Source organism: Echeneis naucrates, chromosome 8 (assembly GCF_900963305.1).
Source record: "Echeneis naucrates chromosome 8, fEcheNa1.1, whole genome shotgun sequence".
NCBI lineage: Eukaryota > Metazoa > Chordata > Actinopteri > Carangiformes > Echeneidae > Echeneis > Echeneis naucrates.
In genome coordinates, this window is record NC_042518.1 from 1,873,410 (window position 1) to 1,898,318 (window position 24,909).

Genomic DNA, 24,909 nt, shown 5'->3' on the forward strand with positions numbered 1-24,909 from the left:
ATTTAGAAAAACCCAAAAACAGTCACAGCTGCTTCGGTCATTCTAGCTTGAAACCTTGAAGGTGCAGTAAAGAGCTGTGAGTTTGTGACTGCTCAGTCTGCAGAAGGAAAACACACAACATCCCACAAAGTACATCAGAATAAATGCTCTAATTCATGTGTGGCAGTTTGGAGTTGGACAATCTGCTCTTTTAAAATTCTGCTGATACATATAAATGTATAAATGTGTGTATATATTTATAAAAGCAGCTGTTTTTTTACCTGAAGAGGAGGGAAGAAGAATCTGGACGGATTTTACACTGCAATGAAAAATCCATCATTAAAATTAATGTTATTATTCAGTTACTTTTGAATAAGAATATCTATACCAGCAAAGAAAAATATTATGATGATAATTATGATTATTAATAATTAATAATTCTATATATTTAATTACTGTTATGAGTATTTGTCGTATTTTATTTTTGGATATTGGATAATTTGGATATTCACACCAGAGAAGAAGAAGAAAAATAGCTTTAACTTTTCTTCTTTTATTGCTGTAAAAACATTTAAATCACATTTTTAAAGTCAAAACTCTTCAGACGCCTTCAAATATTAAACCGTTACGGGGAGCTTTTACTCTGAAGCCCCGCGCTTCTCTTCCGGTGTCGTCCATGTTGTTTCGGGGTGTCTTGACTGTGGAGGAAGGAGGCGACGACCATGATGACAACTTTCAGACACCGACTGTAGCCAGCGGGCTCCGACTCACCTGCCTGCCCGGGCCGGGATGCCGCCGCTCGGCCTCGGCCGCCTCGTCGAGCGTCGTCTCCGGCTGGAAGCAGCTTAGCCGGACCGAGGCGGGCTAGCCAGCTAGCATGAAGTCGGGCCGCCGCCGCTGCTGCTGCTGCTGCTGCTGCTGCTGCTGCTATTGTTTACATCCAGTCCTGCTGATGAAGATGATGAAGAAGACGCTGAAGATGATGATGATGATGATGAAGATGGGCCCGGTGAGGTCTGTTCGCTAACCCCGCTACCAGCGCTCCTCCAGCGGGGACAGACGCCTCCCGCTGCCCGGGAGTCGAGCTCCGACCCGCCGCCCGCTGAGAGCGGAGCTCCGCTGCGGCTTTAACTTCCATCTCACTCTGAATGTGAGTCTCATCCACCAAAACAGCTTTGTGTGTTTGTTTGTTTGTTTCAAAAAATATTTGTATCGATCAGAAAGGGATGTCTGATCGGGCCTTCAATCGGAAGGAAATTATCATTAATATCATTTTTCTCTATGATATCTGTGTTTTGGAAATTTAGAAAAATAAATGTTCCTGTGGATTCTCCTTTATTTGAAGATTTTATTATTATTGTTGTTTTTAGATCATCTTCTGATTAACTGTTGTTCATGTTGATTTCCAATCAAAACAGTTAAAATATTACCATCAATACTTTTTAAAATGATCAGTTCAGGGTGAAAAAGAGATGATTTAACATTTATTCAGTGACAGTCACGTTATGCATCTTTAAATTAACAATTATTTTCATCATCCGAGCCAAATAGTTTTTACTCATTTTAGCTTGTTTTTTTAGTCCCTTTTTGTTGACTTTTATATATAAACAATTTAATGCATGAACAGAAATTCATCAGCACAAAATAATTATGTTAATGGTAACAATGATAAGAGACTGTTTGGTTTGTAAAATGTAATTTCCTGAAGCTTCAGGTTTACTAAGAGTCTGTTTATTATCACACAGGAAGTTGCATATTTTAGAAAAAAACTTAAAGTGATCAATATGATTGATGAAGCTTGAATGTGGCGACAGCCGTCGTGAAAAGTCTCTTTTTTTTTAAGGACATGAAATGGTGCGTGGCGGTAATGTTCTTTTCGGTGTTTTGCAGTGATGGAAGTTTCCTCCCAGGATCCGTCCCTCATGGCTATGGACCTGTCGAAGAGCTACAGCCCGCTGACCCGCGGCCACGCCGAAGCCATGGACCTGGCGAAGAAACCGGAGTGGTATCACCGACGCCCGGCGAGCTGCAGCACGGACATCGGCTCCTCGTACCGATCCAGAGCGTCGTCGTCGTCGTACGGCTCTCTCTCGGCGCAGCCGGGCGCGCCTGTCCACTGCAGAGACATGGACCCGGGCCCTGAGGCTTTAGGTAACTACATGAATTCAACACGAGCTCCGGGACTGGATCTGTACCACGAGCGAGTTCACGGCAACCTGTGGCATCCCGGTTTCTACGGGCCTGACCAAAGCGGCGGCCCCGTTCCAGAAAGCAGCGGCGGCGAGGAGAGCGACAGCGGTTCTGATGTTATTTTCCTTGTTTCCTCAGCGAAAGAGCCGCTCATATGCAGTTCTTTCATCCAAGACAGCGTGAGGCACATCGTGGAGCCTCTGTCCCCGGCCGTGTCCTCGCTGGACGAGGGGAGAGGTTGCTACCACCTACCTCAGCCGCTGAGCTCGCCCAGTCCGGACAGCTCGTACTCGGAAGACTCCTCGGACAGCTCGGTGGACATCCCTGTTCATCACACCCGGCCTGTCGTCCTCCTGTCGGACCTCAGCGCTGTTTACGGGAACCCGGCCGAATCTCCCGTCGACATTTCCAGCGACGACAGCGACGTTATTGAAGTTTCGGTGACCAATGAAAAGAAGAAAAGCGTCCCGTGTCCTTACAAGAAAACTGTTTCTTGTAAGAAGAGTCTGGCAAGAGAAAGTCCAGCTCAGAGCGAAGGGACGAAGGCTGTTCCTAAAGAGGTTCGACGGAGTTCCCGGATCAGAAAACCCGTCTCTGAAACGCCTCAGTTCGCCTGCAGCGCATCACGCCACAGTCTGAGGAGACAGGTCAAGAACGACGCCGTGGGCATCTACAACGAGAACTGCGACTCGGATGGCGTGATGGAGTACGCCGTGAGGTCGTCCAGCACGGAGGCAGACGAGGCGGTTTCACAGCCGAACGCGGCGCAGAGAGTGAGCGGTCACTCGGAGGACTCGGACACCGACGTTCAGACGGAGGGGGAGTCACAACAGAGGAAGCAGCGACCTCGGCGAAGAGCCTCGTTCACTACAAGCGGCAAACGAAAGAAGCCACTCGTCATTCAGAAAGCAAAACAGTTCAGACGAACCAAACCGAAACAGAAACACAGACTCCCTCCACAGCAGCACCTGAAGGCCTCGGCCTGCAGGAGCACGTCAGCGAACAACAAAACCGCCACCAGGCGGAAGAGGAAACGGCGAACTCAGCCGGGACCTTCGGCTCTGTTTTCACCCAGAGAGCCGGAGATCAAACTCAAATATGCAAACATCAAAGACGACAGGAAGGAAAAGGACAGGAAGTTGGAGAGCTTTTGTCCCTTTGTTCATGTCGAGCACAGGATATGCACCGTCGTCAACTATCAGGAGGACGAGGCGACAGTCCGGGGCAGCAGGGGCCGGCGGCAGCAGACGGCCTCCCGGTCTCTCTCTGGATTCGTGCCCAGTACTTCCTGCTTCCAGCTGGGTCGGCTCAGCTCGGACAGCAGGTGTCCGGACACGCTGCTGTGCTGCCTGTGCGGCCAGACGGCCAACATCACGGGCCTGGGGGACCTCCACGGCCCGTACTACCCCAGCAGCCCGCCTCAGGACTGCCAGACCTGCCGGGCCGAGCAGAAGGAGGAAGAGGACTCACGTGGACTCTCTAACAGCCATTTGGTGAATTCCTCAGATGGCGACCGCTCTGCCGGCACGCATTCGCACGGGGGCAACAACGGCAACCACGGCTCTCTCCCAAAGGTGCCTCTTCATCTGGACGAATGCTGGATCCACGAGGACTGCGGGATCTGGTCCACCGGGGTCTTCCTGGTCCGAGGAAAGCTGTTCGGGTTGGGGGAGGCAGCACGGCTCGCACAGGAAACAGTGAGTGACACAAACAGGGACTTTTCTTTTCCCAGGTTGACGGTTTTAAATAGTCAGAATGTGACGTTTTCAAAAGTTTTATTTGTTGAAACTAATTCTGAAAAAGACAAAAGTCTTTTATAAAATATATTTTTTATTGATTAAAACTGCCTGACTGTTAAGTCAAATTTTTATTATCAGCTTTTTTTTATTACAGCCCAGTTTTTTTATGTTTTTATTTATTCTACATTTACAGGAAATCAAACCAGACCTCGTTATTTCTGGCCGTCAATAATGAATAAAAGCTGCAGTCGTCGGTTAATAAATGAACATAAAATTAATTTACATGGTAGTGAAAATAAATCTGCTGTGTCTTCAGTGATTCTGTTCTTCTAAATAAAATCAGCTTCCTTCTTCACTTTCTCAGCAACATCAAGTTACTGGTGACGACCCGGCACTTCCTGCCGCTGCTGCATCACATTAAAAGCCTTTACCTTTTTGAAAATCGATCAATCGATCAGAGAACACTGAGCAGTCAGCAGCTTTTAAATCTACCTGAATAAACACTTTCAATAATAGTTTTAATATCATCTGTTTAAACTAAAATGCTCAGTGATCGAACAAACTGTCAAACTCAGATAGAAAACAGACGTTGAAAGTAAAATCATCTTCGCTCTCAAATCCAAACTCGACTGCTTCAGTTCGGCTTGATGTGAAGAGTTGATGATTATTTTTCCTCTGGCCGTTAAATAATCATTTATTTACATTTTTTTTTAAGCTGGAAACTTTGTTCAGACAAAGTCCTGCTGAGGAATCAGCATCCGTCACAATAAAAGCACAGAGAATGGACACCTTGTTTGTGCGTTTTCTCACAGGTTTGTGTTTGTCCTCCGCAGGTGTGTTCCACGTGCCGACAAACGGGGGCAATAATGGGCTGTTTCCAGAAGGGCTGCCCCAGAAACTACCACTACAGATGTGCCATCCAGTCAGGTACAGGCCGGTGCAAATATGTACACGAGTTGTTGTGTTGTCATGTTGTGTTTGCGCTCTGAAAATCTTTGACTGTCAAAGTGATAGATCTTTGCAGGCTGAGAATTTGACTCACGTGTGTTTTTGTGTGTTCACATGGGAAGGTTGTTATTCACACTCAGACTGAAGTGTGGAGTTTTTAAGGTTTTTCTCTTTTTTTTTTTTGTGCGTTTGTGTGTTCAGGTTAAATGAAGGTTGTCGTTCTCATTGAATTTTAAAGTGTCTTGTGTTTGTGTGTTCTGTTTTTTTAGGTTGTGTCCTCAATGAAGAGAACTTCTCAATGAGATGCACAGAGCACAAGGTAAGACACAACACCGGGGCCGATGCACAGTGTTGTCACATATCACAATAAAAACACACTAAAAAGGTTGATCATGGTGAATTCTTGTTAAACACGTTTGATAAAATCCTCTTAAATGATTTCGAAATGCTTTCATGGTCAACGTTTCAGTTTAACTCAGAAGAATGATCTCTTTGGAAAAATAAAATCCGAGTGGAAAAACATGAGAGAGAGCAGACTCACACAGTGTTGTTTTTATTTTACTTTATAAAAACAGGAGACCTTCTGTTTATAATGACCGTGATTAAGATTGATTGATTAGTTTCTTTTCCAGTCTCTCTTTTAAAGCTGTTTTAAGACTTTAAAGCTGATATTCATGAATCAAAACAAAGAATGGATTGAAACATTTAATGAATAAGTTTATTGAGCAAATAAATCAAGTGAGAAGTAGTGGCATTTTCCCATAGGTTTCAATATGCAGACATCTTTTTGCATGTGTGTGAATGAAGGGGCTCTTTAATTCACACACACACACACACACACACACACAGCCCAAAGTAATAAAAAATAATAAAAATTGGAACAATAACATGAAAGAGTGGGAATCAAAGATAAACAAAAAAATCATAAATTACAAAAACAACACAATAAAAATATGGAATCCAATACAGACATGAAAACAAAATAATAAAATTCCAAAAGATGGAAAATATAAAACAAATCAAATTTGAGTCCAATAAATAACCAGAAATGAAATTCAGTCATTATTCATGATAAAAATAGCGTGAGGGTGAGACGTGGAAGGAAAAACCTCCAAATGAAGGAAAACATGCAGAAAGCTGTGAGGAGCTGAGCGGCCTCTGGAGGTCAGCAGAGTTTAAAAATACATGATAAATGATGTCTTTAGCACCAAGTGAAGAAGTAATGACAACAACAACAACAACAAGTCTGAGTGTTCTTTTCAGGCTGAAAATGAAGAAATATCAGTCGGTCACACTGAAAGTCAGTTTGTCTGTTTTGACCAGCATTTCGTTTCAGATTTGAGACTGTAAGACCGGCACACAAAAACACTGAAAATATTACTGATAACGTTTTTGTTTGTGTCCAACAGAACAAAACGTTCACAACTGCAACCAGACAACACAAGAGATGATGCAGACGTGAAGGTGTGGAAGAACGGGAGGTTTGTACTATTTCTGACGACTAATCAAACCATCTGATCGTTCCTGCAACGTCACCACAGCTCCTCTGTGTCCTCATAAGAGCCGATAAAACTTTATTATTTGTGTTTCGTAGCACCTGGAAGAAAATATATAAAAAAATGACATTAAATAAGTAAAAGAATAACAAAGAAATGGACGTTAATCTGCTCGACAGTGTCCAAAGTACAGGATCGACTCGTGAGTGAAATTGGCCGTAAAGCAGAAACATTTTTGTCGCAGCTGTTTGTTTTTAATGAAAGAATTGCTGACATAACAGAATAAAGTCGGTGTGTTTTTTTCCCAGAACGACACTCAGATCTCCTCAGGGTGCGACGCGAGCTGCCTGACTTCACCTAACGCTCATTAATGTGAGCGCTGGAGCAGAAGGACCGACCTGCTGGTAAGATCTCACTCGCGGTGACAGGCAGATCAAACCAGCGGCCACTGGAGGACTTTTATAAGACGTGTGTTTGTTTTGTTCTATTTCTGTCCTTTTGTAGGTCTTTAACACCATTTGGACTGAACCAAGATGGGGGTGTGAGTGTGTGTTGGGAAGTGTGTATTTATTCCTCTTCTTGAAGATCCACTCTTGGATCAGCCACGTCACAAATACAGTTTATTATTTGAATATTGAATATTTTAGAGTTTAAATTAGCTTTATTAATATGTTGTATAGAGTATAATATCTTTATATAAGGCCACTTTTCTTTCTACTGTTTTTCTACTACTTTTCTATCACTGTTAGTGCTTCAGTCATAACATAATTTATTTTCAGTCCGATGCATGCACAGTTGATGTTTGCTACGATGCACTTTATCCTTTGATTTCATCCGTTTTTTTGAAGTCGTAGACTTCGTTCTTCTTTTTCAAAGCGGTTATTTAAATTGAATATAAAGCTGCACTAAATAAGATTTATATATAAAAGTAGGACACTTCAGTCACAGTCACCACATCTAAGTGACTTTGTTCCCAGCGTCAGGTTTGGATGTTTGTCTGTGAACAGGATGTGGAAATTTAAACCTGACAAACACGACAAAGTCTCTCATGAACAGGAAAAGATGCAGCTATCAGTGTTCAGTGTTTTGTGGCAGAGCTGGTAGATCGTTCTCTCTTATGTCATGTTGGAGGGATTTCAGATAAATGTTCTGTTAAAAGGTCACTTCAACCAAATCACAAAAAAGGAGGCTTTTTTAATCAGATCGGTTTAGTTTTCTGTTTTCTGTTGGTTGGACAAAAAGCCGTTGTTTTTTTTTTTTTGTTTTTTTTTTTCCCACCATTTGCTCGAGGTGCAATGGTGCCGGTGGCTCACGGTTTTTGTGTCACCATTTCGGTGTTTTGTGCATAAAGAGACTTTTTTTTATTTTTTTTTCTCCCAAAATGATTTATTTATTTTGCTTGTCAGAACAAGTTCCAAACTATTCTGGTAGTGAATAACACTTTAAGTTAACAGTTGGTTAACAAATACAACACTTAGTAGTAGACTTGCCTCTTGCCCTTTAGCAATGACTGCTAGTATACATAAATAGTAGCCGTGGAAATAACAGCGTTATTTTTTTCAGTAACAGGTAATCTAACTAATTACTGTTTCCATCGTTACGAATTAAATGTGGCGCGTTATGAAGTGTGAAATGAAGCCACTCATTGCAGCTCTCAGACAGCAGCCTCCAGTCGCACATGATTGGCTCAGGTAGAATAAGATTTCATGGAAAGCCAACCAGAGGAGCGTGTTGCATGAAGGTGTATCGTTCCGAACAGGTCGGTATTTTAACGAGTAACGTTGCATCTATTTACTGATCAGTTACTGATCAGTTACACACTAAAATAATTCAGCTAAAAATCGATGGTGAAACAGTCCTTGGTGTCAGGTTTGTCGGTTTTATTTGCAGCAGCGTCTCCTCCCCTTCACACACAATTTGAAAATGTTTCTCTCAGGTTCCAATTTCCATTAAAAATTTTTCCTTTAAAAACTTAAATAACACAGTTACATTTTAAATCTGTGATTTCTCAGCTGATTTATTTACTTTATATGCCATTAACTGCAGATAAAGACATTCTTGAGAAGGTTAAGTGGAAAAACATGTTTGTGATTTGTGTGAATCGGCCCTTTAATGCATCTGTCCCCTCTTGTTGCCATGTGGAGCTGAAGTCATCTTTAACTGGCCCAAAGTCTTGTGTTTGAGTTTTCATGAATCATTATTGGACCGACATGACAGACGAGATGCAGGTGATTAATTGTTTAAACAGACAATTGTCATTTAATAAAGATAAAAAAAAAAAAGAACCCAAACTGCCTTTTATTGGAAAAATACACGTAGACATGCAAAAAATTTTCTAGTTTTTCTTTCGCAAATCCCTCAAAAATCCTTACAAATGATGTTTGTGCAGAACATTTCTGACGTTCCTGCTCAGGAGCAAAACGTGAGGAACGTTTCCTGTGTGAGTTTTGGCAAATCATCAAAATTTCTGAAGAGATTTGCTCTCAGACTCTGGAATCCTTCTGTCTCTGAACCAGCGGGAACATCCGCCAGGTTTGTGTGATAACACCATTTTTCATTATTGTTGTCAGAAAGCATCTTTAAACTTCCTGTCGAATCAAAGTAAATCTGACACCCTGTGCTGGTTCTAAGCTGTTTGCCCCGTGTCTCTTTTTATCGTTAAAGATGGACATATTGTACTTTTTTCTTTTTCGGGGCAACCAAAGCATTTTGAATATATGAAGGAGTACTGAGAAAATGTGACGCTTTTAGGTTTCCTTATGAAAACTCACTGTCACCTTGTGAACTGAGAATAGACTCTCAGCCAGAGAAGATGTGAACACGTTGACTAATTCAGTCAGTCGTGTTTTTAATGAATCAGATCTCAAAAGGAAAGATTAAAAGATCTGTTCAGATAAACAGATTTCAGAAAATGAATGAAAGCCGTCACATTCTTATGATTTGCAGACTCATCTCAGGAGTTGTTGTTTGAAGTTATTGCTCCAGTTATTAGTAAAAAAAAACAAAAAAACATGCACAACTGTCAACCTCATGGTGGCGCTGCAGGAAAAAAGGAGTGAAGAGTTTCATCCTCACAGGTTCACAAACATTTCACTTTCATTCAAAATAAATGCTACAAAACATTTATCAATGCAAGTAAAAGCAGATAGAAGTGTAATTGTTGATTCGTGCACAGCGTTGTGGAGGCCTGTTTGAATAGATCGATCTGTTGGTCTGTTGGGTGGAAGGCCGCGCTCTGCAGTTAAAATGGACACATGCACCTGAATCCTCCTTTCTGTGTTTACTTCTCTTTATTTTTATTTTCATTGTTCCTTTTCCTCCTTCTCCTCCCCATCCCTCGCTCAGGCTGCAGCCTTATCTCTGTTCCTTCGTCGGCAATCCTCCCCACTGTCAGGTCCCTTCTGCTCGCCCTCTCGTTGCATAACGTTTAAAAACATCAGCAGAACATGAGAACGAGCTGTGCAGAGCATCATGGCGGTCGCAGTGTGCTCCTTCAGCCAGCAGCAGGAGCCACAGATGCTCTCCCTCCTAAAGGGAGAGTTCAGTGTTGCCCTGTTGTTGGGTGGAAGCTGTAGTTGTCGTTTTTGCACCATTTTGTGAGCCGGGAGATTAAAATGGGCTTTAAATTCACTCGCTGTAACTTTCAGAAGAAATATAAATTCAACCACAAAGTTGTTGTTGAGGTATTTCAGTGTAAATGAAGAGCCTGACCAACAGAAACATGCGAATACATAAAGATGTGCAGCGCTCAGCTGGAGTTGTTATGCTGAACATGCAGGGTTGCTTTGTTGCGCTGACGTGAAGATTAATTTCAGCCTGCTCTTTCTTATCGGTGTTTAAAATGTGCACATCCAGTCAAATTTTGGTTCTGCTGCATGAAATGCTTCGGCTCGTGGGTTCTTGATGTTCTTTCTTTCTTTTTTCTTCGATGCGATATTAAATCAGATTCAGTCCCACCTGGGTGGGCGTGCTTTGTAAATCGAGGTTTTGGAGGCAGAGACGTCAGTTTATTGGGGCATAATTGTGTGACCAACATACAGCTAAGCTTCAGTTTAATGCATGAAATGATTTTTGATCTTCGTCTTGACTCTGAATGCGTCACGTCATTTTAGAGTCCAGCTCCGTTTCTGATTGGTTTATTTCATCTTTAATGAACGTTCAGGGAGAATAATTACACACACTGTTATTTCCTGTAGGTTCATCTAAAAGCACAGTACATCCAGTTTTCTCTGTGTGAAGAGCATTGTTGGAAGATGATCAGATGAAGTCTTTGCAGTTAACTCAGCTTTGAACGATGAACAGTCAATGATCTAATTATTCATTGGTGATGCTCAGTGGTGGCTCCTGCGGTCGGAGCTTCTTTGCAGCCAACTTGTCAGCTCGTAGGGATGACACCGTTTGGTGTCTGTGTGTTTGTTTGGCACCTGTTTGTACCTCCTTGTGATTGTATCGTGGGTTTTTAAAGGCATTTTGTGTCTCCGCTGTGTTGAATTTGTTGTGCTTTTGTTTGCGTCTTTGAGGTTTTGCATCTCTTTGAGGACATTTTGCGTCTCCAGCCGTTTCATGTCCTGTTTGTTTTGCGGTCATTTTGCTTTTCTGTGATCTGTGTGCGTCTGTTTGTTGGTGCTTTGTGTCTGTTTTTAATTGCATCTCTTTGTACTAATCCACAAAGAGTCTCTGCTGGCTGATAGACTTCATGTGGTCCTGGTGGTTTTGCCTTGTTGTGCGTCTCTTTTTTGTTTTGTGTTGTGCAGGCCTGATCGCCTCCTGTTGAGCAGCACATTGTTTATTTTCAACTTTATACATTCAGTTTAGCACAAATATCTCTGAAATCTGACACATTAGCATCTGCTGATTTGGCAGCTTAATAAACTAAACCTGCAGCTTCTAAACTACAGCTAGCAGCCTGTTAGCTCAGGAAACGAGCAGAGGAAAGAAAATCAATCAGGAGAAAGAAAATGTTACATAGAGAGCAATTATTTTACATCACCACCTTTAAATGAGCTCACGTTAGCAAAACTTTATATCATAGCTTTTTACTTTTTATTCTAGAAGAAATATCGACTTTAGGGTCAGACGTCGTTGATGGAAAGTAACGTTTTATCTCCTGAACTCCTAAATCCTATTTATGAGACATTACAGGGCTGTTTGTAGGTTTTTATTTCATCTCAACTCTGCTGGGACCGCCGACGTCCCTTAAAATACAGAATGGTCCCACTTTTAGAAACTAAAAGATGCGTTGTGTCAGCATTTTGTGTTGTTGCAGATTTTTTTATTGTCATTTAACTCAGGGCAGTAATCTGCCTGCACATTTAAGCTTTAAATCCTTCATTTAATATAATGCCCCCTCTTTAAATCACAACAATTTATTTTTAAATGTCTCGAAATATATTTTTGAAATATTTTATTTCGTTGCCTGTTTTCAAAACAAGCTAATTAATTGTTAATCATGGTTCCATATGTATAAACCTTCAGCAGGAAAGCAAATAAGGTCATTCTCTGAATATGAAATTATTGCAGTCATTAAAAACTATACAGAAACATAAATAATTATTTTAAGAGAATTAAAAAAGAAACAGAGGCAACTTTTTTCCCCCTCAGGGTATTTATTTCAACAAATTTTCACCACATTAATATTCATGCAATATTTCTGAAAAGCACAAAAGGAGGAGACTGAGATTTGAAACATATTAATCCCCAAAATCCAAAAACCTTTTTGTGTTTGACGCTCGTCCGTCCCATCTCGCATTAAGTTCTTTCTCATGAGTTATAGGGTGTAAAAGGCTGAGAGGGCAGCAAAGCATCAGTTCGCCCAAACAGAGAGTGCTGAAGGACAATTAAGTCCTCATTCTGAATTTAAGCCCTTTCGTGGATTTTGACTATTCATCATGTTCGATAATTAACTTGTCAACGAAAGGTACAATCTCCATCTTCTTTATTAACCATGCAAGTAAAAGAATTAGGATTATCTGTGATTCGTTTGCTCTTTTTTTAACCACGTGTTCAGTCGTAGCTTCAGTTTTCAGCAGCTTGTATCGTTGTTGTTACTGTACAGTGAGTTCCAACAGGAAAGGAACATCTTGGATGAGAAAAAACAGTCTACAGACATTTACTATCATGAAAGACCACGACGACAACGACGACAACAACAACATGACAAATTGTTCAAAGGAAAATGGAGCTGACACTACTAGTTCTTTTTTTTGTGTTTAATTCAAAATGTTCTGTTTTCCGCCACTCAGTAAAACAAATCATAAATATGCAGCTGACATAAATAAATAATTTAAATCCAAATAAAAATCTGAAAACGCACACTTCACAGAAACACATCTACCAAAACATGAAAATGGGACATTACAGTGGACACAACAGTACCGTCAGTCTCTTCTGCACGATCCAGCCGATCTCTTCTTCCAGAACACGTCAACATATTGCTTGTTTGTTTTTCGTTGTTCTCCCGTCAGTATTCTTCTTTACAGCCGTCTTTAGAGGAGTTCATGTCGGACCACATTGTGGAGGCTGCAGCCTGTGATTGTCTCACTGCTCGTTTCCTCAGCAGTGACACCTCCTCCTTCCTCTGCCTTTTCTCGGAGAAATCTTCCTCCTCAGCTCACACCAGCCTCACCTGCGAGCAGCTGGCCTGCAAAGCGGCGGCGGCGGCCTCTACACGCAGATCTCGATGGGCGTGGTCACCAGGATGCGCCCCCTTTCGTTGTTCTCCCTGTTGACCCGCTCGTAGCTGCCGGTGGAAGACGGCGAGCTGTTGGCAGACATGGACGAGTAGTTGGTGTCCATCATGATGCTTCCCTTGGCCACCGCGCGGGCGGGCGAAAGGCTCTGCTGCTTCAGTCTGTCCACCAGCACGTCTTCTTCAGATGAGGACGAGCTGATGTCCAGAGGGGGAGCGCCGCTCGCCAGACCACCACTGCCGCCGCCGTTCCCGTTCTCCGTGTCCAACATCCAGCACTGATTGAAGTAGCTGAAGACTTCTTTGACGGAGCAGCGGCGCTCCTGCTCGATGGAGAGGAGCCTACGAAACATCCGCAGAGCTTCATCGGTGAAGCGGCGCCACTGTGAGGGCACCATCCCCGTCCGGCGACGCTGCCAGCGGACAAACTCCTCGTAGAAGGCGTCGTTCGGCATGGCCTTCTCCCAGGGGAAGTTTCCTGTCAGCATGCAGAAGAGCAGCACTCCAAACGCCCACACGTCCGTGCTGTAGTCCACACAGAAGCCCTCGTGCCGCGAGGTGTCGCACAGCTCGGGCGCCGTGTACGGGATCGTGCCGCTCACGCGTTTCACCGGAGATCCGGCGCGCCGCGTCATGCCAAAGTCTGACAGCTTGACCTTCCTGCACTCTTTGTCAAAGATGAGGATGTTCTCCGGCTTGATGTCTCTGTGGACCAGCTTCTTGCAGTGCAGGTAATCCAGAGCGATGGCCACCTGGTGCACGCAGCGCTTCGCCACCGCCTCGGGGAGCCCCACCTGAACAGGAAACAGGAGCCCCGATCACTAAGGCCGTAAAATACTGACATCTGTCTGAAATGTCACCCTGCTCTGACCTTTGAGCAACTAAATCTGACCAGTCAGTCCGTGATCACATCCTCAAAGCCAAAACCCCATTTTGGGAGGTCACCATGACCTTGACCTTTGACCTTTCTCATCAGTTTGTGTTTGAATGTCCATTTCAAACCACTTTCAGTGACTTTGTTTAACTGAATCGAGGGTTAAGTTTGATCTTCTGACTCTGCCTTCCAAAAAAACCTGATCAGTCACGACATTCACAATAAAAGTGTTTTTTTGTTGTCCTGGCACGGGGAAGTGATGACCCTCCACAAAGCCGACAGCTAAATGTCACGAAGAAAAACAGAAATAACAACACAGCTGTAAACACTAATCCGCCGGGACCCGGCCTATATACATCTGAAGCTGCAGCTGGTCTGGAAACGAGTCCAAAAATAATTTCCAATATTTGAAGGATTAAGAATGACTCATTTGGATTATGTTACAATGAAATATTAACCGAAGAAAAGGGAACTAATTTGATATTTGCAGAAATAGAGATGAAAATCTAAAGCATTAAACTTAACTTTGACTAGCTGCTGATATTTTCCGCTCACCTGCGGAGGGATGATGTCGAACAGGTCTCCGGCCAGAGCGTACTCCTGGGCGAAGATGTAGTACTCGTCTGTCTCGAAGGCGATGCCGTACATGTTGATGATGAACGGGCAGGGCGACAGGTAGAGCGAGATGCTGTACTCTCGCAGGAAGCTCTTCAGTTTGGTGGTCTTCTTCCTCAAAAACTTCAGGGCCATTTTTGTGCCTGAAAAACGAGGACAGGGAAGAGTTACACAAGCTTTGTCTTCTTTTCCCACCCTATTTAAAGTGTTGGGGGATTTATTTCAGAGCCGCTAAACCACATGCGAGAAGCTTAATTCGAATAATTAAGCTCCACCAAGGTCACGGAATTGAATCCTGGTGTGATTTTTTTTTATATATATTGTTAGCATTTCCAATCTTCTTCAGTCTTGTTCCCACAGAGTGACCAGGATGTTGCTGATCTGCTTTCATGTTGGGGATTTTGTGGTGAAGTGATGTTAACTGCTGCAAACACGTCCTCAAAGACGGCCGGTAATAAGATTAGTAAGCTGAAGACAAGACGCGGGTCTCGTTCTACGCCGAAGTAAATCATTTTCCTTTACATAATAAAGTATAGGATGCAAAAAAGAAAAAAAAAAAAAAACACTAATCTGGAGGGAACACAGAAAGGCAATTTATGCAGACATGGTTCGGAGGCTCAGCTCAGCTCTCTCTCTCTCTCTCTTCGGCGGCCACTTGCTGCCCAGAACAAGAGGGAAGAGAAATTACCAGGACTAATCTGAAAGCCTCGCGAAATACCCCAGACAATAAAGCTGGAGAGCTGCCACGTCGGCCTCTCCCTGCACCAACAGTCAGCACAGATGAGAGGGGACACTTCTCCAATAGCACCGGATCAGCTCTGCAAAGTGCTCAAGGTAACAAAAGAAGTTTCCCTAAAGCACGCAGAGTACAAACATCCTTTTTCTGTCAAAAATACTTTTTTCTTAACGATGTCTTAATGAGATTTTGGTGGTCAGGGGTCAAAGGTCAAAGGAAGACTTCACACATCAATTAGGAAACAGTTTCACATAGCTACGAGCAGCAACATCCATGTGTGAGGAAGGAAAAACGTGATGTAGTTCAGTAAATAACATTCTCGGCCTCACAGCTCGCTGCGAACGCGTCCGATCTGCGCAGGAGCCCACAAACAGCAGCACACAAGACAGACAACATGAAGGTTCGTGTTACGGCGACTCCTGTTCAGCTGAGCAGCTGTGGCATGAAGGACAAAAATTAAATACAATATTGAGCTGGATTTGGTTGAATATTAAAGATTTTAAAAGAGAAATATGAGGCCTGTGCCTGACGCCCCTCCGGTCCTTATTTAACAGTTACACATTCTGACTTAGCCTCTCAGTTCTCGGCTTCCCTGAAATGCATTTGCGCACAGTTGTGATTCAAAAGGTTGGAAATGGCTTTGCAGCTCATTTATTTTCCACAATTTAACTTGACATTTACACAGAGCAGCATTAGGAAGTTGAGGGCAGACAGTTAAAGCCGCTCTGACTCGTTGATGCTTCTGAAAAGACGTTAGCAACAGAGCAGCAGGTACATTTGCTTTTCTAATACATCTCTTCAACAGCCGGCAAAGGTCAGAACTCATCTGAGCGGCAGATGCAGCCACTCTGAGAGGCTTTGTGCTCCATAAAAGAGATTATTAAGAGGTTCTGAGCAGCTGGTCAACATTTTGGCTTTAGTGTGAAAAGGTTGAAAACATTGTCTGTTAGTTAAATAGTGAATTTAGGTCGTCTGGATCGTGATCTGTGCTGACTCATCTCGTACAAAGGCGTCGTGTGTTAGCTCAGATTTGGCTTTCTGAAAGTAAACACTCCAGAGCACTTTACCTGCACCGATTGTATGTTTGGGCAACAGGAAAGAGGAGACAAAACACCATTATTTCTGCTGCTGCCAAATGGAAAGATTTTAAAGCTGCACTCTGGACGGCTCTTATGTAAAATGTCTCTGCCTCATCGCTCTGAATTTCAAAGCAGGGCCACAAAAGTGAACAGCAGCCCATTTCCTCTGAGGCCAGATTCATCTCGGCAGGTGATGATCTGAAACTTGAAATGCAAAGTGTTTACTCATGGAGGGATTTGCTGGGTGTCTAAATAACTCCATGAAGACTTTGGGCCAGACCTGCTCTGTGTAAAGAGCCTTAGGTGTCCGGCTCCATCCAAAGACATTTGGACTCCACAATGAGGGGCCAGCTGGGGGCCGCTCTTCCACTCCGGTGCCCCAAACGTGCACATTTTATATTTCTCCCATTAGAGTGACGTACATAAACGTGTGAAAGGATGAATACTGGTAGTTACCTCTGATTTTGTGGATGACCAGGTCCACCTTCCCGTACGTGCCCTTGCCCAGTTCACGGACGACCTCGTAGTACTTGTTGATGTCCAGCTTTTCCAGGTTCTGTGCGGCGATCAGCTGGAGCTCCTCCAGGATGTCGATGGAGGCGCGGGAGCCATGGGTGGAGGAGTTCATTGTGGCGGCGGGACGGGGATGTTCCTGTGGAGCAGGAAGGAAAGCGGGGTTCACGGTGTGGAACACCTATTGTTACTGCAGAGACACTCATCGGGACAGTGAATGGCCAAGTGAGCTGTTACATAACCTTCGATTCGTGTCCAGGACAAAGAAAGCAGGTTCCCCCTAATCAAGCAATCTTCCCGGCAAGAACCGGAGTCTCAGGCCACGTTAGCAGCTCTGCTTTATTTTAACAATAATAATGAAATGAAAACAATTGGATGAACGGTGATTGCAGCAATGACCCAAATCAGGACTTCAGTCTTTGAAATGTTTCTGAAGTTCCTGAATGTTTTTTCTTGCTCACATGATTGTAGCCTCTGACTGTCGAAAATGTTGGTTTATAAATGACATTTTTAATTAGTCACATACACAAAGACGCCACGTCAGCTCAGGTCAGACCTCACAGTCAACAAAAGGAGCTGCAGCTTTTCTGGATAAAACACCATGAAATGGTTTTTAATATTTGGGGGTTAATAATCTAAGTAATGAAGTCCGTTTGAACCATCTCTGACTGTCGGGATAAAAAGCAACCAAAGACGGACTGATGGACCGGAGTCTCTGGTCTGAACTTCGTGAAGAAGGAGGAGAGTCCTGAGGGCACTTCCTGTCTGTCATTCTTCTAAAACTCAATTATCTCATCAGCAGCACTTTCTGCCACGAAGCCGAGCGATCGATTCCTGCTCCTTTGACATATAATCAAACCAAATATTTTGGTTCTTTTGACTGAATACGTTTGTTTCCATCATGCCAACCAACCAAACGGACACGCGGCTGATTAACAACCGTCCTGATGAATGATCCGTCGCGCCTGCTGACTTCCACTCTCAGCAGATTTGTCTCACCTTCCTCCTCCCCCTCTCCTCCGAAGGAGCCAAACAACACTGTTCTGCTGCGTGCTCCATCACTCATGGTGTCTGAGTGTGTGGAGAGGCTTGGCCGCTCCGATGGCGCAGCAGAATTCTACCGTCCCTCGTTAACGGCCGTGAGAAAGTGTTGAATGAGACAGGATGCTAATGGATGCCGTGCTCCGCGTCCATCTGTGCACGGCGGGGAAATGTGTACACAAAACTCAGCAGAGACGTGTGAAACCAGTGACACCAAACAAAAATATACACACCAAGTCTGTTCTTTGTGTTGTTGTTCTACAGATACTGACATTTATATTTAAACGTCCAAAACTGATCACTATAGATCTGCATCAACAAAAAAAAGACAAATAATGTTAATATATACAGTTGAACGATCAACTTGTTTTACTTTGTTTATTGAAATATGTACATGAGGAATAAAGAAAAGTGTTGGTGGTTTGATCCAGGCTGGACTGAAATTAGATTATTTTAAAGAACTGCACACTAAATGTGACTAACGCTCGTCAGGAGTTTGAACAGACTGGAAGTTCATTTAGGAAAAGCAGAAACTGCTCGTGGGATGAAAATGAATCAGGACACAAACCGTATGCGCTGAGAATAAAAAGCACAAAAGCAAATAAAAAATAAGGAGTCAGCTGAAGCCAGAGGAGCCAACCGGCTGTCCATCAGCTTCCCCCCGACAAGGTCAATAAAGCACAGCAGCTGAGGGAGCCGGGGAGAAAACGTACCTGCTGCTCACAGATGAACACACGCTGTGTCTTTACTTTGGATTGTGATTAGATTTTTAATAAACTCGTCGGTTCAGTTCTTCTGCACGGCCTTTGCATCGCCGGCACAATAAACGGAAATGGGTTTTGAAAAATGAAAAGGAGAGTGAGGCATTTCTCCTTTCAGCATTTGCAAATAACGGCGACGAGCTGCAGAGCTGCACTTTGAGACCTGCATCTTTGTTCTTTGTCGCCCGCAGAGCGCTCTGCAGACTGATTTCAATTTCAGGTTCATACAATTTTTATGCCAAATGTCCAATTTTAACGCGACTGCGTTGAAATCTGCAGCATTAGTTTGATTTCATACACTTACAGGAAGTAACTTTATGTAAGAATTTGGATTTTAAACGTTCACTTTAGCACCTGAACCCCCAAAAATATCTGTGTTGGGCCTGAAAGCAGCGAATGAGAACATCACTTCAGTCTGAACATCCTCAGATTTCTGTCACTACAAAACATCTAACTGGGACAGTCTGGGTGCTGCCGCCTGTTCTTACTCTGCTAAACCTCGACGTGTGAGCACAGATCATGCACAACGTCACACTTTTCTGAGCGATGTAACCTCCTGAGCATTCGTTGGCGCTCATCTGCGCTCCCATCATATCAAAGAGCTCAGAGACGGGAGAAGTCACAACCAGCGCTAATGAGACGCATCGTGTACTCTCTGCAGCTCCCCGGAGGGCCTCCAGGTCGCTGACAAGCACCCCGCCGCCTTTCTTCTCGTGTGTAATTAAAGCTCCGCTGGAAAGATGCCAATCTGTGTTGCATCATTTTTGCTCTCCTCCACATCATGTTACCGGAGCTGACGAGCCCACAAAGTGTTGAAGAGAATTTGTTCACCATCTACGCCTACAGGTCGATCTAATTTACGGCTCCTTGTGGACTTCCTGTGTGACATAAATCATCTGAACAGCTGCCGTTCCTTCATTTCATGACACAACAACATATTTTCATCAGGAGTCACAACCCGATTTGGAGGGTCCAGTGTGTCGTCAGCTGAAACCAAACAGAAGTGTAATATTCTGGCTTTCTGGCCTTTCTCTACCTGAAAACACAAAAATTGTCGGCCATATTTGAAGGAGCCGACTGTGACGCCCTCTGAAAGATGAAACCGCTGAACAGGATTAACATCACAATAAAACCACAGCGTTCTTTTTGTGTTAGCCATGTTAGAACAGGTAGCACCTCATCTCTGTTCCATGGACAGTTTCCCATTCATACAGATATATTTACTGCGGCCGTGAAGCTGTTAAAAAAGAATAAGATGCTGTGGCATCATTTTTAATTTACAAACAAAAATGAGCTGCTAAACATATTCTGGATATAAAAATGTGTACTGAGAAAGAAATTGTGACGACTGACTAACTGCTCTAATTTTCAGGGTGACATTTCTCTGCCCTCACACAGAGAAAGCTGAGAGAGCTTTTATGTAAACTCCTGCTCTGCTCGGCTCTCAGGTGCCTCCAGAAAGGCAACAAATCAATCGCAGCTTGTGCAGAATAACGCTGCCAGTTTTAACTGCAGCGAACAACACGGATCAGACTGTTCCCGCTCCGAAGCCCCCACAGTCACATCAGGTTCAGTTTAGATTACATTTTTAAGATCACACTACATTTATGAATCTATTTCTGGGCCCAGATCGTCACTGAAATGCTGCCAATCCAAGCTGCTCCGTCAGAGCCACCGGACCAAAGCGGAAAAGATGCTGCCAAAACACCAGCTGAACATTCATCAGCACACATCAACACCACAGGTGGGCCGCAATTAATGTGAGCAACACAACCAAAGTGCTGAGTAACAGTATCCCTGTCATTTGGCAGGCAGCGCGCACACACACACACACACACACACACAAAAACAGCCTCTGCCACCTTATTTGTGTTTCAGGCCAACTTCGACTTGTAAATCGCCAGCGTCCGATTAACTGTAATGTTAAATCGATACGTCACCCAACTGAAAATGACTTCATGAACAAGTGCTCCCATCTTCGGCCGCAGAAGTCAAACCGGAGAAGAGAAACACTGCCAGCGCCGGTCAGCCGTCATTAAAGTGTGACTGGATGAAGCTCACTCCATCCGGCAACATCTGCACGAGCTGTGGCCAGCTCAGTTCCTTAATGCTGCTGATCCAACAGAACTGGATTCTGAGGTTGTCCCAGTCCAGCAGGTTGTTTAATTACCTGGACTGCTGACCTGCCAGCTGAGTTTCTGCGGCGCTTTAACAGAAAATGGTTTCTGAACAAAAACATTCTTAAGAATAGATTTCCTTTTTAGGAATTTACAAACAGCACTTCTATAATTACATACTTTCATCAAAATTGTGTGGTTGGAAAATAGTTTGTGGCCCCCGACCTTTAGGCTGGTCCCTGCTGGTTTAAAGTTCGCTCTCTGCATGTCCTTAATTAGCAGCTCAATCGATCTTCATGTATTTAACCAACATCAGACGGACATTCGGCCCACTTGTGATGAAGTGAAATGCCGTTTGTGTTTGTGGGCGGTTGAACTGGTTGAACCATCCGTACTGCTCCAGCCGACTGAAGGCGAACGGCCTTTGTGGCCTTTGTCATCCAGTGTGTGCTGGGAAATGTTATTTCTGTCCCACCGGCAGCTCTTCCCTCCTCAAATGTTTGTAGAAGTCAAAGGGGGGGGGGGTCCCCCGGAGCTCACGGAGCTGTGGAGCACATCAAAGCGTGGCGACGTTAACCGGCTCGGCCTTCTGCAGCTTCAAACGATGGAGCTCTGTGGCCGCTCGCTTTAACCTGAACGCCACGTTACAGGTCACATTAACCCCCCCGCCTTTCTGTCTGGTCTGTTATTTTCACATCTGCTCATTCACGTTTCAAATAACAGCAGACAGATTTGAAATCCGGTTAACAAATAAAAGTCAAGAAGCTAACAGACGCCACCAAACAGCCTTTAACCCCCCCGACAACGTCAGCGGCTCCGTTATCAATTCTCCAAAAGTCCACTGGCCAAACAGGCTGCTCAGACCAGGCCTGATGGCTGAGGACCGAACTCTGCACAAACACAAACACAAACACAACACAACACAACACACTGATATTCAGGTCAGAAATACAGCAACTGTCACAAAGAACCGTCTGGTCTGTTATCAGCTGCAGATTTTTAAAAGGTAAAGCTTCTAATTCACCGGCTTCCCAGATGAGATACAGCTGCCAGTTCTGTGGACGACGTGGCGTCTCGTCGTCGGGTTGTTGGTCTGTCAAAGTGTGAGACACTTCGATTGTTGTGTTTTTGTGTTGGTAAAGCTTCAGAGCAGCTCAGAGGCCTGCTGTTAGCTTCGTTAGCATCAGACTGACTTAACCCCGATCATTTCATTGATTTATCAGCTGATATTCAGCTTACTGTGAAATCTAACAAATCATCTGAAACAGAGACGAATCTATTTATCAAAGAAAAGTTTCAGTTCTCAGCACGACGAGATAAAACTGATATCTGATAATAATAATGATCATTATTGACCAAAAAAAGCTTCCAACTGTTCTGTTTTCAGCTTCTCAAATGACACAGCTGAGAATTAAACGTTTCTTTGATGAACCAAATTAAGATTTTTAGCTCATATCGACGACAAAAGGCCGAAGTCAGACACTCTTCGGCCTTTAAAACACAGTTATTGATTATCCTTCTTCCAGGTGACTGATTGTTTTCAGCACAAAACTAAAACATGAAAGAACAAACCTGTTTTTAAAATGTTGGCTGTCAGCAGACAAACAGACCGATGGACTCGATCTTTCACCTCTGAACAGCAGCCACATCAATCTGACCTCCTTTTTGTGTGTCTGTGTGTCATTTCACACAACACAACACAAACGACACCAGGCTGAAGGATTCTGTCTGAGCTGAGGTCAGTGTCAGAAACACACAAACTGCAACACAAAGACATGAAGTGTGAATCAGCTCTGCAGACACAAAGCCTCCCATTATAACTGCAGCACGTGTGTGTCTGTGTGTGTCTGTGTGTGTGCAAACGTGGACAGTTAATACAAATAGGTGTGATCAATGAAATCTAAAGACAAATGCCGACAGCAGAAACACAGACTGGCGGATTACACGTGTGTGTGTGTGTGTGTGTGTGTGTGTGTCCGGATACACAACAGCAGGTCCATTGTTCTGCTGTCAACTCACACTGTGCAACTTTTATATTGTGTGTGTGTGAGGATTTAAATTAATCTAATAAATTATCACATTTAAATTAAATGAAACGTTAAAAAAGGAACTTCAACTGTGCTGAAGCTGTCAACACAACAGCGCTCCAAAAAAACAACACAACGTGGGTTTAAAACGGCACCAAACAAACAAACAAACACAACACAACACAACACAACACAACACACCGCTGTTACCTTTGGAAATGTGCTGCATGCAGATTCAGACCAGATTTTGCTGTCAGGGTCAAAATCCTCACAGAGCAGCCGAGCCCGGAGCTCTGAGCCCGGCTGGAGCCTCCGCCGCTCCCGGTGTCCGGGCTCCGGTCACTGTCCTCCGGTGTCCGGTCTCTTCCGGTCTCCGGTCTCCTACTCTGGTCTCCGGTGTCTGTCGGTCTCCGGTGTCTTCCTCCTCCAGTGTCTGTCGGTCTCCGGTCTCCGGTCTCCGGTCTCCGGTGTCTGTCGGTCTCCGGTCTCCTCCTCCGGTCTCCGGTGTCCGGTGTCTGTGGGTCTCCGGTCTCCGGTCTCCGGTCTCCTCCTCCGGTGTCCGGTCTCCGGTGTCCGTCGGTCGGCCGCTCCGGAGCAGCTGTCTATTGTCTCCGCTCCCCGCCGGTGGCCACGCCCCCCGCAGCCAGCGCCAGCCAATCAGAGCCCCCAGCGGCGGTGCGCTTCTCTGCGGCGGCGATGCCTTCAGGAGCCGCAGGAAATTAGAGACTTCATTTCAACTGTGAAAGTGATCAGTCTGTTTGACTCTGAAGGAAAATGGGCAGAAATCTTATTATCACAGTCTAAATTACATTAAACTCCATTAAAAAGAAAGCCCAAGTACAAGTTGACCACAACTCCAAAGATGCATTTCTAGAGTTTATAACAGCAGACACAAGATAAAACTCCAGATTCTGGCTCCATTGTGTGAGTTTGAAAATACTAAATTTATCCTCTGAAGTCTGTTTGGTCAGTAAAATATTTACTGAGAGTTGTGTTAAAACAAACTGAGTCTGCAGGCCATCAATCCTCCAATCATACAGTATATTATTATGAGTAACAGTAGAAGTAGAAGTACTTGTAGTAGCAATAGTAATAATAGTAGTGTTATGTTTTTGGAATAAAAAATCACTCATTACTCAATACAATCAATAATTGGCCTTATTTTTCTAAATTTCTATATATTTTTTTTTATTTGAACAAACAACTTTTACAACCAAAAACTGATCTTATTCTGAGCACCAAATTTTTCATGGCATCATCACACAAACGGAGGAATCAGACAAAGACAGCAGTTTGTGCAGAAAAAAAGGAAGATGAAGGGACGTGCAAACAGTTTAGAAGATCATTCCTGACGTGATAAGGTTAAAATCTCTTAACACAAACTCCACCAGCTGATTTAAACAATCCCCCCAATGATTCCCACGTCCCTGAATGCGGCAGCAGAGGATGCTGAAGCACAGCATGTACTAAGAAACGTGCAGCAGTGAGTGTCTGAGATTTAAATCAGTGTTTCCTACAACGTGTGTGTGTTTGCAGCAGCAGCAGTGAATTAAAAGATGTGAGCAACATCAGGTGTCGACACCAAAGTGACCTTGGAAGTCTCTCCTGTGGCGACTCAAGGTCTGTCGAATTCAGGGAGACTGAAATGTGCTTTTCAGACTGAGGTGAAGCCGTGACGCTGCGGTTCAGTGTATTGATCCATGTTTGCTCGGGATCAGACTGGAGGCCACTCTGTTTGGACTTTGGTTGGTCCTAATTCACGTCTATAACGTTGGATGTTGGCTGAGAAATTTGTTCATGTGCTCGTGAAAATCATCCAAATGAAACCCAAAGAAGCTGCACAGGATCATGATTCAAAGGGCTTTATCGTGATTTTGACTCAATGTAGTATCTGTTACATCGGCCAGGACCTTCAAGAGCTCAGTGAAATGGAAGAAAAGATAAGAAGCACGTGTGGGAAGAAGAAGAAGAAGAAGAAGAGATAAAGTTAAGTTTCTATATAAAAGCACACAGAAAAGACAAGTTTCTGAGGTAAATACATTTTTTAAAGGAAATGAAAGAAGTCATAGATATAAACATAAGTATGTAAACAAAACAAGAAGTGAT

At 43.8% G+C, this 24,909-nt stretch overlaps 2 protein-coding genes across 5 annotated transcripts in view; one reads left to right on the forward strand and one right to left on the reverse strand.

The window, feature by feature from the left end:
• Positions 1-671: 671 nt before the first annotated feature.
• LOC115048109 (transcription factor 20) overlaps positions 672-24,909 on the forward strand; it is a 31,881-nt gene continuing 7,643 nt past the window's right edge. The window contains exons 1-7 of one of the 4 annotated variants that reach the window (XR_003841041.1): positions 672-1,129; positions 1,870-3,866; positions 4,742-4,835; positions 5,126-5,175; positions 6,266-6,337; positions 6,661-6,756; positions 6,857-8,664. Coding sequence is in view for 2 of the 4 variants with exons in the window: in XM_029509386.1 (XP_029365246.1) it covers positions 1,872-3,866; positions 4,742-4,835; positions 5,126-5,175; positions 6,266-6,307 (2,181 nt within the window). In the remaining 2 variants the exon portion in view is untranslated. Of the gene's footprint in view, positions 1,130-1,869; positions 3,867-4,741; positions 4,836-5,125; positions 5,176-6,265; positions 6,338-6,660; positions 8,665-24,909 lie in introns of those variants that run through there. The other 3 variants (XM_029509387.1, XR_003841042.1, XM_029509386.1) reach the window with 3 other exon arrangements.
• unm_sa1261 (un-named sa1261) lies at positions 11,962-23,193 on the reverse strand. The gene is made up of 4 exons (XM_029509389.1): positions 23,014-23,193; positions 16,801-16,996; positions 14,470-14,672; positions 11,962-13,834 (listed from the first exon to the last, which is right to left on the reverse strand). The coding sequence occupies exons 2-4, from the start codon at positions 16,970-16,972 to the stop codon at positions 13,016-13,018; spliced, it is 1,194 nt and encodes a 397-aa protein (XP_029365249.1). The 5' UTR covers positions 16,973-16,996; positions 23,014-23,193; the 3' UTR covers positions 11,962-13,015.